The sequence below is a fragment of the Coenobita brevimanus genome, chromosome 65 (assembly GCF_032717465.1).
Source record: "Coenobita brevimanus isolate Jiangsu-jjx chromosome 65, ASM3271746v2, whole genome shotgun sequence".
NCBI classification, from domain to species: domain Eukaryota; kingdom Metazoa; phylum Arthropoda; class Malacostraca; order Decapoda; family Coenobitidae; genus Coenobita; species Coenobita brevimanus.
The window spans coordinates 25,775,283-25,789,530 of NC_137018.1; the positions used below are offsets into that span (position 1 = coordinate 25,775,283).

General features: G+C 43.4%; 1 protein-coding gene across 1 annotated transcript in view; it reads right to left on the bottom strand.

Annotated features, from left to right (window-relative positions):
• The window catches only part of LOC145404918 (U3 small nucleolar ribonucleoprotein MPP10-like), a 422,647-nt gene that overhangs the window by 327,314 nt on the left and 81,085 nt on the right, over window positions 1-14,248 (bottom strand). Inside the window, exon 3 of the mRNA XM_080276425.1 lies at window positions 12,335-13,060. Within this exon, the coding sequence (XP_080132551.1) occupies window positions 12,335-13,060 (726 nt within the window). The remainder of the gene's footprint in view (window positions 1-12,334; window positions 13,061-14,248) is intronic.

A 14,248-nucleotide genomic window follows, 5' to 3' on the forward strand; every position in this document is an offset into this window, starting at 1 on the left:
GACTAAAAAGGTTGGCGGAGGGTTAGTGCCCCTCCCCGGAAAACAACTAACTAAAAAAACAAACAAGAAGCCTCGGACAAAGACTGACCAAACGATGACGACCCAGGACCGGACAAAGGACTTGGTAATGAGTACAAGGAATGTAAGAGGAGCGAATGATGAGGTGAAAGGGAGAGAGATTGTCCAGATGCTTCAGGGTGCGAAAGTGGATGTATGTGGAATAACTGAAACAAAATGGAGAGGAGAAAGTGTGAGAGAATGGGAGTATGGATGGGGTATATGTGCAGGAGTAGGTGATAATGAGAGGACAAAGGAAGGAGTATGTATAGTTGTGAGTAAAAGATGGAAGAGGAGCATAAGACAATATGGATCAGTTGGATCAAGGATTGTGTGGGTAAAGTTGAAAGTTGGAATACAAATGTGGGCGATTGTGTGTGTGTATGCACCAACGCAAGATCGTGCTAGAAGCGTGAGAGAAGAGTTCTGGACAAATGTGGAAGTGTGCATGGAAAAGTTTGGAAGGAATGAGAGAGTGTTTTTGATTGGTGATATGAATGGTAAAGTTGGGAATGTGAAGGTGTATGGAATAGTTGGTGAGTGGGGTGTGCCTGCCGAGATAGATGAGAATGGGAGTGCGTTAGTGGACATTTGTGCTGGGAGGGGGTTGGTGATAGCCAATACCCTCTTCAGGCATAAAATGATCCACAGGTATACATGGCGAGTGATGAGAAGGGTGGGTGGCGAACTGAATGAAAGGAAGGCAATGAATGATTATGTGTGTGGGGATGAAAGGATACGAAGATGTGTAAAGGATGCAAGAGTCTATAGAGGTTGGGGGAGTGGACTTTCTGACCACTACTTGGTGGTGGCCAGAATTAGAATGCAAGTAAGATGGAGGAATAGAAGAAGGGAAAGACGAGAGGAAGGAGTAGTTGCAAGGACAGTGGAAAGGTTACAAGAGGATGAGAAAAAGGCAGAGTATAAGAGAGAAGCGGAGGAACGATTGGGCAAATATGAATTGGAGCAGATGCGAGACGTGGAAGGTGTGTGTAAGATATTTACGGAAGAAATATGTGCAGCATGTGATGTGGTGTGTGGAAGGAAGAGAAGATGGAGCGGGGTGCAAGGAACAGCGTGGTGGACTGAAGAGGTGAAACAGGCTGTGGCACAAAAGAAGAAAGCATACAATGAATGGATGAGAAATAGGGGCGTGGAAGAAGTTGAGAGGCGGAAGAGAGAGTTATATGTGGAAAGAAAGAGAGAGGTGAAAAGAATAGTAAGAGAGAGTAAGAAGAGAATGGATGAGGAATTTGGAAGGAATTTGAGTGTAAAGTGGAGGGACTGTAAGAAAATGTTCTGGAGAGAAGTGAAAAGAGTAAGACAGGGTGGAAGTGAAGTTAGCAGGGGAGTGAAAGATAAAAATGGTAGATTACTAGTGGAGAAGGGAGAAAAAGTGAACAGACGGAGAGAACACTTTAAGGAAGTGTTGAATAGAGAGGATGGAAGTAATGCGAATATAAGTGGCTGGGGAATGGCTGGGAGAAGGAGGGAGGTGAGAAGACAGGAAGAAATCAGTAGGATAGAGTTGTGGAAGCAATGAAGAAAGTTATATCGGGGAAAGCCCCAGGAATTGATGGAGTGTGTGATGAAATGCTGAAGCATGGGGGAGAGATAGTAGTAGAATGGATGTGGAAGATGTGCAGATTGGCCTGGGAGGAAGGTAGAGTCCCGGAGGATTGGAAGTCAGGTATAATTATTCCCTTGTACAAAGGAAAAGGGGAAAAAGAAGTGTGTGGTAATCATAGGGGCATTTGTCTTCTTAGTATAATAGGAAAAGTGTATGGTAGGATACTTATAGACAGAGTTAGAGAAAGAACAGAGAAATTAGTTGGAGAGGAACAGGGAGGCTTTAGGAAGGGAAGAGGTTGTGTAGATCAGATATTCATTCTTAGATCTTTAGTGGAAAAGTTTCTAGAGAAGGGAAAGAAGTTGTATGCGGCTTTCATGGATTTGGAGAAAGCATATGACAGGGTGGATAGACAAGGATTGTGGAAACTGTTAAGAATATATGGAGTTGATGGGAAGTTGTTGAATGCTGTGAAGAGTATGTACGATGGTGCGAAGGCTGCAGTGCGTGTGGATGGTGAACTAAGTGAATTTTTCTCTTTGAAAGTTGGTTTGAAACAGGGATGTGTCATGTCTCCATGGTTGTTCAATCTGTACATGGATGGGGTAATAAAAGAGGTACAAGGTAGGGTAGTGGATGTTGGAGTGGCCCTGGTGAGAGAGGATAGTGTTTGGAAACTCCCTGTACTGTTGTTTGCAGATGATACTGTGTTGTTGAGTGAAGACGAAGGGGAGCTGCAAGGCTTGGTGGATGAGTTTGAGAGAGTGTGTAAGAAATGGAATCTAAAGATGAATGTAAGGAAGAGTAAAGTGATGGTCTTTGAGAGAGGTGAAGTTAGTGGGTGTGCAGCGAGGTTGGATGGTGAGGAATTGGAGAATGTGAGTACGTTTAAGTACTTGGGTAGTGTGATGAGTAAGGATGGAGGTTTGGAGGGTGAAGTGCTTGAAAGGGTACAGCAGGGAAGAAAGGTTGCTGGTTCTTTGAAAGCAGTGATAAGAAACAGGGAAGTGAGCATGGAAGTGAAAAAGTTACTACATGACAGTATTGTGATACCAACTCTAACGTACGGAAGTGAAGCTTGGACATTGTTGGAAGGACGCAAGTCAAGAGTGAGAGCAGTGGAAATGAGTTATTTAAGAGGAGCCTGTGGAGTCACGTGGAGAGACAGGCTGATGAATGAGGATATAAAGGGGCATTGTGGTGTGGATGTGGATGTGATAGGAAGCGTTATGAGGAACACACTGAGGTGGTTTGGCCATGTGAAGAGGATGGAGGGTGAAAGACTGACGAAGAGAGTGTATGTGAGTGAGGTGGAGGGGGGAAGAGGGAGGGGGAGGCCGAGGATGAGATGGAGGGATGGAGTGGAGAGGTATATGAGAGAGGGGGGTGTGAGTTGGGAGCAGGGCAGTGAAATGGCGGGGGACAGGGCGACTTGGAGGCGATTTGTTTGTGGCCACCCCAAACGGGATTGAGGCATCTTGCAATAGATAGATAGATAGGATAGAATGTGTTCCACTGCACAAGTAAGATAGTCAAAGAATTTTTGATAGTCAGTAGAATTAGGGGATTAGTAAACAGCACAGATATATTTAGTCAGAGAATGACAGGAAAGCCGAAGCCAGAGAGTAGAGAATTCAGAAGAATCAAGTTCAGGAACACGAGAACAAGACAAAACGTTATGTACATATACACAACAACCACCTTTGGCTTTGAAATGAGTATTAAGAAAGTAGGAGGATACAGAAAAGGGTTTGCTGTCAGTTGCCTCAGACAGCTGAGTCTCAGTTAAAAAGAGAAGGTGAGGTTTAGAGGAGGAGAGGTGATGTTCAACAGAGAGAAAATTAGAGGAAAGGCCACGAATGTTGCAGAAATGAAGAAGTGAGTCAGACAGTGGTTCCAGGCATCTCTTAGAGTCATCACCAGGAGAGAGGCAGATGGTGGGGGTAATTATGGTCCTCCCTCCCTCCCAGGGACTCCGAGGCTTCATTAATATGCGCCATTTTAATTTTTTAATTTTGAGAAGGAAGTGTAGCGTGTACTGTGCATGTAATTTGGTGTTGACAGTTAGAGAAACATGTATTTGAGAGCATGCTGGCCTACTCTCTGTGTTACTGAAACACTGAAAAACTTCAGCAAAGGGGGATGATCAAGAACTAGTCCCGAGGGGTGATGAAACAGGAGCTCCAGCTCTCCCTGTCATCAGCTCTGACAGCTTCAGGAAAAATATATAGGAAAGAAAAAGGAACTGTACTTTGTTTCTGTTGATTTGTAGAAGGCCTTTGACAGAGTCCCTAGACAGGTGGTGAAGTGGGTGATGAGAAAGCTTGGGATCAAAGAGTGGCTAGTTAGGGTGGTTATGGCCATATATGTGGGTGCTTGCACCCAGGTAAGGGTGAATGGAGATTTGAGTAATGAGATTTCCATGGATGTTGGTGTGCACCAAAGGTCAGTTTAAAGCCCCTTGTTGTTTATCATGGTACTTGAAGCCCTCTCACTTGACTTCAGAAATGGCCTCCCGTGGGAGATGTTGTATGCTGATGATTTGGTGTTGATTGCAGAGAATGAAAGGGAGGCAGAGGAAATTTTTGGAAAGTGGAGATATGGTATGAGGCACAAGGGCTTCAGAGTAAATGCAGATAAAACAAAAGTGATGGTATCTAGGGCTGGTGGCAGTACTGTAAAGGAAGAGGGAGAATGGACATGTGCAATTTGCCACATGGGCATGGAAAGTAATTCCATTTTGTGTAGTGTCTGTGTTAAGTGGGTGCATTACAGATGTTGTGGTATTAGAGGTAGACTACAAGATAATGCTGATTTTGTGTGTGCAATGTGTCAGGGAGAGCAGGTGGAGATTGTTAAGCGTGAAAGGATTGAACCTGCTGGTGGGTATTTTGAGACTGTGGAAGAGTTTTGTTGAGAGACATGTAATGTGCTGGAGGTGGGGCTGGAGCTAGCTCTGTGGCTTGAGTGAAGGACTGCTTGGAAGAAGTTCAGGGAGCTGTTGCCTCTCCTGACACTGAGAGGGCTCTCCTGCCATTATAAGGGATCCTTGTATGCAGCATGTGTTAGGGGTGTAATTCTGTATGGCAGTGAGACCTGGGCAGTTAAGGAAGAGCATATTTGCATGCTCAAATGTACAGAAATGACAATGATTAGGTGGATGTGCAGTGCGTCCCTGAGTGTGAGGCCTGGGGGGGACTAGGTTTGCGATGGTGGAGTTGATGGGCAGGATGGGGCTGGAGTGTATTGGTGTTTTGATGAGGAGAGGTAGACTGAGGTGGTTTGGGCATGTGGAGAGCATGGAGGATGATATGGCATTTGGGTGCAGAAAGTGAGAAATGTTAACATTAGGGGTAGGGTTGCAAGAGGTAGACCTAAAAAGACCTGGGATGAGGTCATTAAGTGTGACCTCAGAAATAAGAGACTGAATAGGGAAGCTGCCCGAGATCAAGCAGCATGGACAGCTGCCATTAGGTAACCAAAACTGACGCATGCAAGCATGTTGGAGTCTTCAAAAACTAAATGAAACGAAGCAAAATGAATACCTTGCCTAAAACACTTAGATTTTGCCATGATTTTTCCACTCATCTGTTCACCTTTGTTCTTGTAAAGGGGTACAATCACAGACCTTTTCCACTCTACTGGTACAGTTTCACTCAATCATTCCTTCCTACACACGTTATCTTGGCCAAGCACTTCATTCCACTCTCTCCATTACACTTATTCATCTCTGTTCATCAACCCCCACTGCTTTCCCATTCTTCAGCCCCTTCACAGCATCTTCACTTCCGCCAATGCTACATTTCTTGGCATGACATTCCTTCTCTGCACACCACCAACTCCAATCATGTTTATAGGAGCTCTGCTCTCACTATTCTCATTCATCAGCCTTTTGAAATATTTCTTACTTCACTCCCTTTGGTGGTTTGTACCGTATCATTCCACTTTCATCCTTCACAACTGCACACTTCTTTCCACTTTTGCTTCTACATTTTTGCACCTCTTTCCAGGGCTAGTTTCTATTTTCTAAGAAATTTGCATTCATTTTGGTTCCAGGATAATTATATGAAGAGAGGAAGAGAGTGGTGAAAAAATTAGTAAGAGAGTGTAAGAAGAGAGTGGATGAGGAATTTGCAAGGAATTTGAGTGTAAAGTTCTGGGAATGTACGAAAATATTCTGGAAAGAGGTAAAGAGAGTTTGACAAGATGGTGAAGATGTTGGTCGGGGATTGAAAGATAAAAATTGTAGATTACTAGTGGAGAAGGGAGAAAAAGTGAGCAGATGGAGAGAACACTTTAAGGAATTGTTGAACACAGAGAATGAAAGTAACACGAGTATAAGTGGATGTAGAATGGCTGGGAGATGGAAGGATGTGAGAAGAGAGGAAGAGATGGAAGTTATGGAAGCAATGAAGAAAGTTAAAATGGGGAAAGCCCCAGGAATTGATGGAGTGTGAGGTGAAATGCTGAAGCATGGGGGAGAGATAGTGGTAGAATGGATGTGGAAGACGTGCAGATTGGCCTGGGAGGAAGGGAGAGTCACGGAGGATTGGAAGTCAGGTATAATTATTCCCCTGTACAAAGGGGTAGGTGAGAATGAGAGGGCAAAAGAAGGAGTGTGTATTGTTGCAAGTAACAGATAGAAGGAGAATATACGACAGTATGGATCAGTTGGTTCAAGGACTGTGTGGGTAAGACTGAAAGTTGGAATACAAATGTGGGCGATTGTGTGCGTGTATGCGTCAATGCAAGATCGTGCATGAAAAGTGAGAGAAGAGTTCTGGACAAATGTGGAAGTGTGCATGGAAAAGTTTAAAAGGAATATGAGAATGTTTTTGATTGGTGATATGAATGGTAAAGTAGGGAATGTGAAGGTGGATGGAATAGTTGGTGAGTGGGGTGTGCCTGCTGACACAGATGAGAATGGCAGTGCGTTAGTGGACATTTGTGCCAGGAAAGGGTTGGTGATAGCCAATACCCTCTTCAGGCACAAAATGATCCACAGGTATACATGGCAACTGATGAGAAGGGTGGATAGTGACCTGAATGAAAGGAAGGCAATGAATAATTATGTGTGTGAGGATGAAAGGATGCGAAGATGTGTAATGGATGCAAGAGCATATAGAGGCTGGGGGAGTGGACTTTCTGGTCAGAATCAAGGTCCAAGTAAAATGGAGAAATAGAGGAAAGGAAGGACGGGAGGAAGGAGTAGGTGTAAAGAGAGTGGAAAGGTTACAAAAGGATGAGAAAAAGGCAGAATATAAGAGAGAAGTGGAGGAGCAATTGGGTAAATATGAATTGGAGTAGATGGGGGACGTGGTGGAATGAAGAGGTGAGACAGGCTGTAGCACAAAAGAAGAAAGCATATAATGAATGGATGAGAAATCGGGGCATGGAAGAAGATGAGAGACAGAGGAGACAGTTATATGTAGAAAAGAAGAGAGAGGTGAAATGATTAGTGAAAGAGATTAAGAAGAGAGTGGTTAAGGAATTTGGAAGGAATTTGAGTGTAACGTGGAGGGAATGTAAGAAAATGTTCTGGAAAGAGGGGAAGAGAGTCAGACAGGGTGGCAATGAAGTTAGTAGGGGAAAGAAAGATAAAAATGGTAAATTACTAGTGGAGAAGGGTAAAAAAATGAACAGATGGAGAGAACACTTTAAGGAATTTTTGAACATAGAGAATGAAAGTAATGTGAGTATAAGTGCTGGGGAATGGCTGGGTGAAGGAGAGAGGTGAGAAGACAGGAAGAAATTGGTAGGATGGAGGTTGTGGAAGCAATGAAGAAAGTCAAAATTGGAAAAGCCCCAGGAATTGATGGAGTGTGTGGTGCAATGACGAAGCATGGGGGAGAGATAGTAGTAGAATGGATGTGGAAGATGTGCAGATTGGCCTAGGAGGAGGGTAGAGTCCCAGATGATTGGATGTCAGAAATAATTATTCCCTTGTACAAAGGGAAAGGGGTAAAAGAAGCGTGTGGTAATCATAGGGGCATTTGTCTTCTTAGTGTAACAGGAAAAGTAGACGGTAGAATACCTATTGACAGAGTTAGGGAAATAACTGAGGAATTGGTTGGAGAAGAACAGGGAGGCTTTAGGACGGGAAGAGGTTGTGTAGATCAGATATTCATTCTTAGATCTTTAGTGGAAAAGTGTCTAGAGAAGAGAGAGAAGTTGTATGCAGCCTTCATGGATTTGGAGAAAGCATATGACAGGGTGAATAGACAAGGACTGTGGAAAGTATTAAGAATACATGGTGTAGATGGGAAGTTGTTGAATGGTGTGGTAAGTATGTATGAAGGTGCTAAGGCTGCAGTGCGTGTGGATAGTGAACTGAGTGAATTTTTCTACTTGAAGGTTGGATTGAAACAGGGGTGTCATGTCTTCATGGTTGTTCAGTCTGCACATGGATGGGGTTATAAAAGAGATACAAGGAAGGCAGTGGATGCTGGAGTGGCCCTAGTGAGAGAGGGCAGTGTTAGGAAACTCCTTGTACCATTGTTTGCAGATGATACTGTGTTGTTAAGTGAAGATGAAGGGGAGCTCCAAGGCTTGGTGGATGAACTTGGGAGTGTGTGTAAGAAATGGACTCTAAAGGTGAATGTTGGGAAGAGTAAAGTTATGGTCTTCGAGAGAGGTGACATCAGTGAATGTACAGAGGTTGGACGATGAGGAAATGGAAAATGTGAGTAGGTTTAAGTACTTGGGTAGTGTGATGAGTAAGGAGGGAAGTTTGGAGGGTGAAGTGCGTGAATGGGTACAACAAGGAAGAAAGGTTGCTGGTTCCTTGAAGGCAGTGATAAGAAACAGGGAAGTGAGTACAGAAGTGAAAATGTTATTACATGACACTATTGTGATACCAACTCTGACATATGGAAGTGAAGCTTGGACGTTGTTGGAGGGACAAAAGTCAAGAGTGAGAGCAGTGGAAATGAGTTATTTGAGAGGAGCCTGTGGAGTCTCATGGAGAGACAGACTGACAAATGAGGATGTGAAGGAGCGTTGTGGTGTGGATGCGGATGTGGATGTGATAGGAAGCATTAGGAGAAACACAATTAGGTAGTTTGGCCATGTGGAGAGGATGGAGAGTGAGGGACTGACAAGGAGAGTGTATGTGAGTGAGGTGGAAGTGGGGAGAGAGAGGGAAAGGCTATGGATGAGATGGAGGGATGGAGTGGAGAGGTATATATATATATATATATATATATATATATATTTTATGCGAGGAAGAAGGAACCAAAGGCCATGAGCCCGCAGTAACAGTTCCCTCCAAGAGAAAAACAAAATACAATAGAGCCAAATTCAAGATCCAATCATTTTGAGATGCCTGGACACTCTGCGTTTGAAAGACTGGAGATCACAGGCAGCAGGAAATACAGACAGAGGGAGACAGTTCCAGAGCTGACCTGTTGCATAAATGAAAGACTGGGAGTAACGGTTAACTCCTGCATTAGAAAGTTGGACAGAAAAGGGATGAGAGTTTGTTGCCAGACGGGTGCTACGCGCCCGTCGTAGAGGTGGAGGAATGCAAGCAGACAGTTCAGAGGAGCAGTGACCATCAAAGTAGCAATAGAAAAGAGATAAAGATGCAACAGTGCAGCAAAGAGACAGAGGTTGAAGGGAGTCAGTAAGAGGAGGAGAGTTAATGAGACGAAAAGCCTTTGACTCCACCCTATTGAGAAGAGCCGTATGTGGGGAACCTCCCCACACATGAGAGTTGTACTCCACACAGGGGTGGATAAAACCCCTGTATAGAGTCAACAATTGTGCAGGGGTAAAGAAAGAGCGGAGTCAGCTTAGCACACCCAATCTCTTGGAAGCAGATTTTACACGAGATGTAATATGATCTTTCCAAGATAAGTCCCGAGTAAATGAAATATGAGAGGAGGGTGTGAATTGGGAGCAGGGCAGTGAAATGGCGAGGGACAGTGTGACGTGGAGGCAATTTGTTTGTGGCCACCCCATATAAGGGATTAGGGCATCTGGCAATACACAGATAGACAGATAGAAAATGGAAAACAGAAAAAAGAAGTTTGTGGTAATCACAGGGGCATTTGTCTTCTTAGTGTAATAGGAAAAGTATATGGTAGGATACTCATTGACAGCGTTGGGAAATAACAGAGGAATTAGTTGGAGAAGAACAGGGAGGTTTCAGGCAGCGAAGAAGCTCTGTAGATCAGATATTCATTCTTAGATCTTTAGTGGAAAAGTTTCTAGAGAAGGGAAAGGAGTTGTATGAAGCCTTTATGGATCTGGAGAAAGCATATGACAGGGTAGATAGACAAGGATTGTGGAAAGTACCGGGTACAGTATTAGGAATATATGGAGCAGATCAGAAGTTGTTCAATGTTGTGAAGAGTATGTATGAGGGTGCTAAGGCTGCAATGCATGTGGATAATGAACTGAATTGATTTTTCTATTTGAAAGCTGGATTGAAACAGGAATGTGGCACGACTCTATGGTTGTTCAATTTGTATATGGATGGGATTACAAAAGACATACAAGGCTGCGCAAGTGGATGTTGGAGCAGCCCTAATGACAGAGGGCGGTGTCTGGTAACTTCCTGTACTGTTATTTGTAGATGATATTGTGTTGTACAGTGATGGCAATGGGGAGCTGCAGGGCTTGGTGGATGAGTCTGGGAGAGTGTTTAAGAAATGGAATCGAAAAGTGAATACAGGGAGGAGTAAAGTTATGGTCTTCGAGACAAACGAAGTCAGTGAAAGTACAGTGAGGTTGGATGAGGAGGAAATGGAAAATGTGAGTGTGTTTAAGTACTTGGGTAGTGTAATGAGTAAGGATGGAAGTTTAGATGGTGAAGTGCTTGAAAGGGTACAACAAGGAAGAAAGGTTGCTGGTTCCTTGAAAGCAGTGATAAGAAACAGGGAAGTGAGCATGAAGTGAAAAAGTTACTAAATGACTACTGTTATACCAACTCTAACATATGGAGTGAAGCTTGGACCCTGTTGGACAGACAGAAGTCAAGAGTGATAGCAGTGGAAACTAGTTATTTGAAAGGAGCATGTGGAGATACATGGAAAGACAGACTGACAAATAAGGAAGTGAAGGAGCATTGTGGTGTGGATGTGGATGCGACAGGAAGCGTTAGGAGAAACACACTGAGATGGTTTGGCCATATGGACATATGGATAGGATGGAAAGTGAGAGACTGATGAGGAAAGTGTATGTGAGTGAGGTGGAGGGGGGGGGAGAGGGAGGCCAAAGATGAGATGGAGGGATGGAGTGGAGAGCTTTATGAGAGGGGGTGTGAGCTGGGAACAGGGCAGTGAAATGGCAGGGGACAGGGCGACATGGAGACAATTTGTTTGTGGCCACCCTTTACGGGATTAAGGCGTCTGGCATTAGACAGATAGAGGGATAATTATTTACTTCCCTTTTCCTCTTTACTTGTTTCTATGCATGCTTCTTATGGAATGTACTCTCTTCTTTCACTGAGTCCCTCTTCTGCATCCACTCAGGAAACTTTTCCTTATTTCCTCCATTGCTCTTTCAACTTCTTCATCCCACCATCTTATTTGCCAGTCACACAATATCACACTGCACGCACTTCTTTGTCATTCCTAACTAAACACTTCCTATATAGATTGCACAATTTGTCCACAAGCATTTCCTACTAATTTTACAACTCCTCCACTACTTTAATCTGATATTTATCTGCCACTTCTTTGTTTCTCAGTCTCCTGCCTTAGTCTTTTGTCCTGACTGCTCCTCTCTCTTTTAATCCATATCACTCCTCCCAGCTAATGTTGCATACCACAATCACGTGACCATATAAACCTCTGCATCGTACTCATATCCACGACACTCCCAAGCATCATTCTCTCTATGAGCATGTTTTCAATCAAGCTCTTTTCAGGTCTCTCTGTTCCCTCTATGTCAAGTATGTCTATGTGCATCTGTACGCTTAAAATATGAGTTACAAATGTTTGAGTGCCTTTCCTGACACAAGTCTTCAGTTGCCTTCCATTATCAGTCTCCCCTAGTTACTCCACAATGACCATTATCCACTGGACCAATGTCACCTCTTCCATTCAGATCACCCATCACAAACATTGTAACTCCTGCTCCTAATGCAGGTGGGGAGGGGGGAGGGGAGGTACTTCGGAGAAACAGAGCAACATCCTCACTCCATGGTGTCCAGTTGGTGACTGACTGATGCAAATGCTTCTGGCAGGCTGAGGAGGGAACCTTGTCATCCATCCATTCACTGGGTATAATCAAGACTAGGGATGGAATAGCAAAAAATAATAAATTTCCTGCAGTCTTCTACAGGGCTGGGGGGGAGGGGATACCCATGTGATCCACTCACTGAGAATTATCAAGAGATAAGTGGAATGACTGAGTACAAAAAATTCTGGTACAAAATTTTCTGCAGCTTTCTGGAAGGACAGTCACAAGCAGGTGAGGGGGGGGGGGGGACCCATGTGACCCATCATCATGCATAATCATGCATTAGGGTGTAATAACTGAGCACAACAAAGTATGAAATTGCCTGCAGTCTTCTGGAAAGACTGTCACAGCTGTCTGCACAGGCCTTCCAGAAGGATCAATACAGTATAATGGTTAACACCCATTAAAAACATGGGAAGACGGTACTGTATCTCAAGGAGAATAGGAAAACACGGGGAACAATGAACAAAGATTATGCAAAGGCCTGAGGAAATAAAAAAAATAAAAAAACTCACTGACCTCCTCCTCACTACCATCAGATATATCTGCCATGAAATCAACATTATCAGAGTCCCCAGTGTAGTTCTCTCCAATGACATCGTTGTCTGCAACCCACTCACTCTCACGCAGGCGGAAGAACTTGGTGTCTACAATAGTCTTTTTGAATTTCTGAGGGTGTTCTATCTCAATGTGCTTATTGGATTTTAACTTCCCTTCCGAGACATCACTGTCCACTTCATTGTCTTCTTTCATTTTTCCTTCTTTCTTAGTTTTAATCTTCCTTGTCACATTTTCATCATCACTGTCATCTGTTTCATATCCCTCCGGTGCAATAAATTCATCAAAATTGTCCACTTCATCATCAGTGTCATTATCAAAATTAGTATCCAGGTTCATGTTGTCAATGCCATCTTCATTTTCATATTCCATTTCCTCACCATGAGAGCTCTCATCATCTTCTGAGTGCTTTCCTAATAAGTCTTCTTCACTGTCTTCAAAATCATCACCTTTTTCAACACCACCTCCATCTGTCCCATCTTCACTACCCAGGTCATCATCAAAACCCTCATCTCCACTGGCCCCTAAACTCTCATCATCTCCTGAAGTATTGACAGACAACTTTCCCATCTTGGCCAGGCTGCAGAGTCGTGCCACATCCAGACACAAGTTGGCATCACCCAGACTACTCAAATCATCCCCGGCTGCCAGGAGTGGTTCATTCTGTAGTTCCAACAACTGCCACACCTGCGAAACAATAGTTATCGGATTAGATATACAGGTTTTCAATCATCAAACAAAATGGCATCATAGGATCCAGAAACAGGAAAAAGAATGCATATAAGGAGAAGGTCTACAAACAGAGAAGATACTGAAACAGAACAGAGAAAACATGTGAGTAGGAGAATTATGCATTAAAATTCTTGGCTCCATCTAATTTTATGTATACAGTAATCCCTCAATTATCTGACGTACTAGAGCCAAAGGCATGTCCATGTAGTGCCAATGTCTGGATAATGAACAATATCCCCTGTAATATGCCTTGACCCTACCTATACCCAACCTCCAACCTATACTTAACCAACTTGTCCAGCACCTCTGCTTACTTTGGCAGTGTTTTCCAGTCATTCAGGCATATTTAGACATCAAAAGACACATATGAATATCCAAAATAATGCTAAACACCAAGAAAACCATCCATCCATCATCCAATCCTATGTCGCTTCATAAGGAGCATAGGAACCGGGGCTAGGCAAGTTGGTCCTGATGTTAAAGATGAGAGTGACCAACCTCACTCATCCCAGAGTGGCATTACGTGAGCAATAAACCCCAACTACCCCTTGGATATAAACCTACACAGGCTCTATCCGATTGGAGCACCTCAACTACCCACTAAACCACCAGGTGCCATAATTTACTTATATGGTTATCACCCAGCATAGTAAATGATTTCCTGATGTACTGGAAACTACAGTAAAAGTCCTACTATTCGGCAGCTGATTATTCAGTAGATCTGACATTTCGGCAGTTTTGAGAAATAGTCCCATTTACGAAAATCTTTGATTGGTTGGCAGATGTCCGGAATCATCTCGGCAGTCCAGGAAGTGTTATCTGTGACTTATAGGCCTAATGTTTCATTACACATCTGTATGTTCACTAATTTCTACATTTTTTCAAATTCAGGTATAGTACTGTATTGATTACAATATTGCACAGTATCATACAGTACAGTAACCACCCCCACCAAATTAGCGAGGGTTATGTTCCAAGCCCCCTCACTAATGCTTGAAATTCTTTCATTCTTGACGCCTTTCTGAAAATGACATTTACCGGTAATTGCGTAGCCCATGAACCACTGATACTGTAATGCATTATCCATAAACAAATGTTGCTTGTTAAATCAGTTTCCCCGTTGTTTTTAGCTGTACAGCTGTG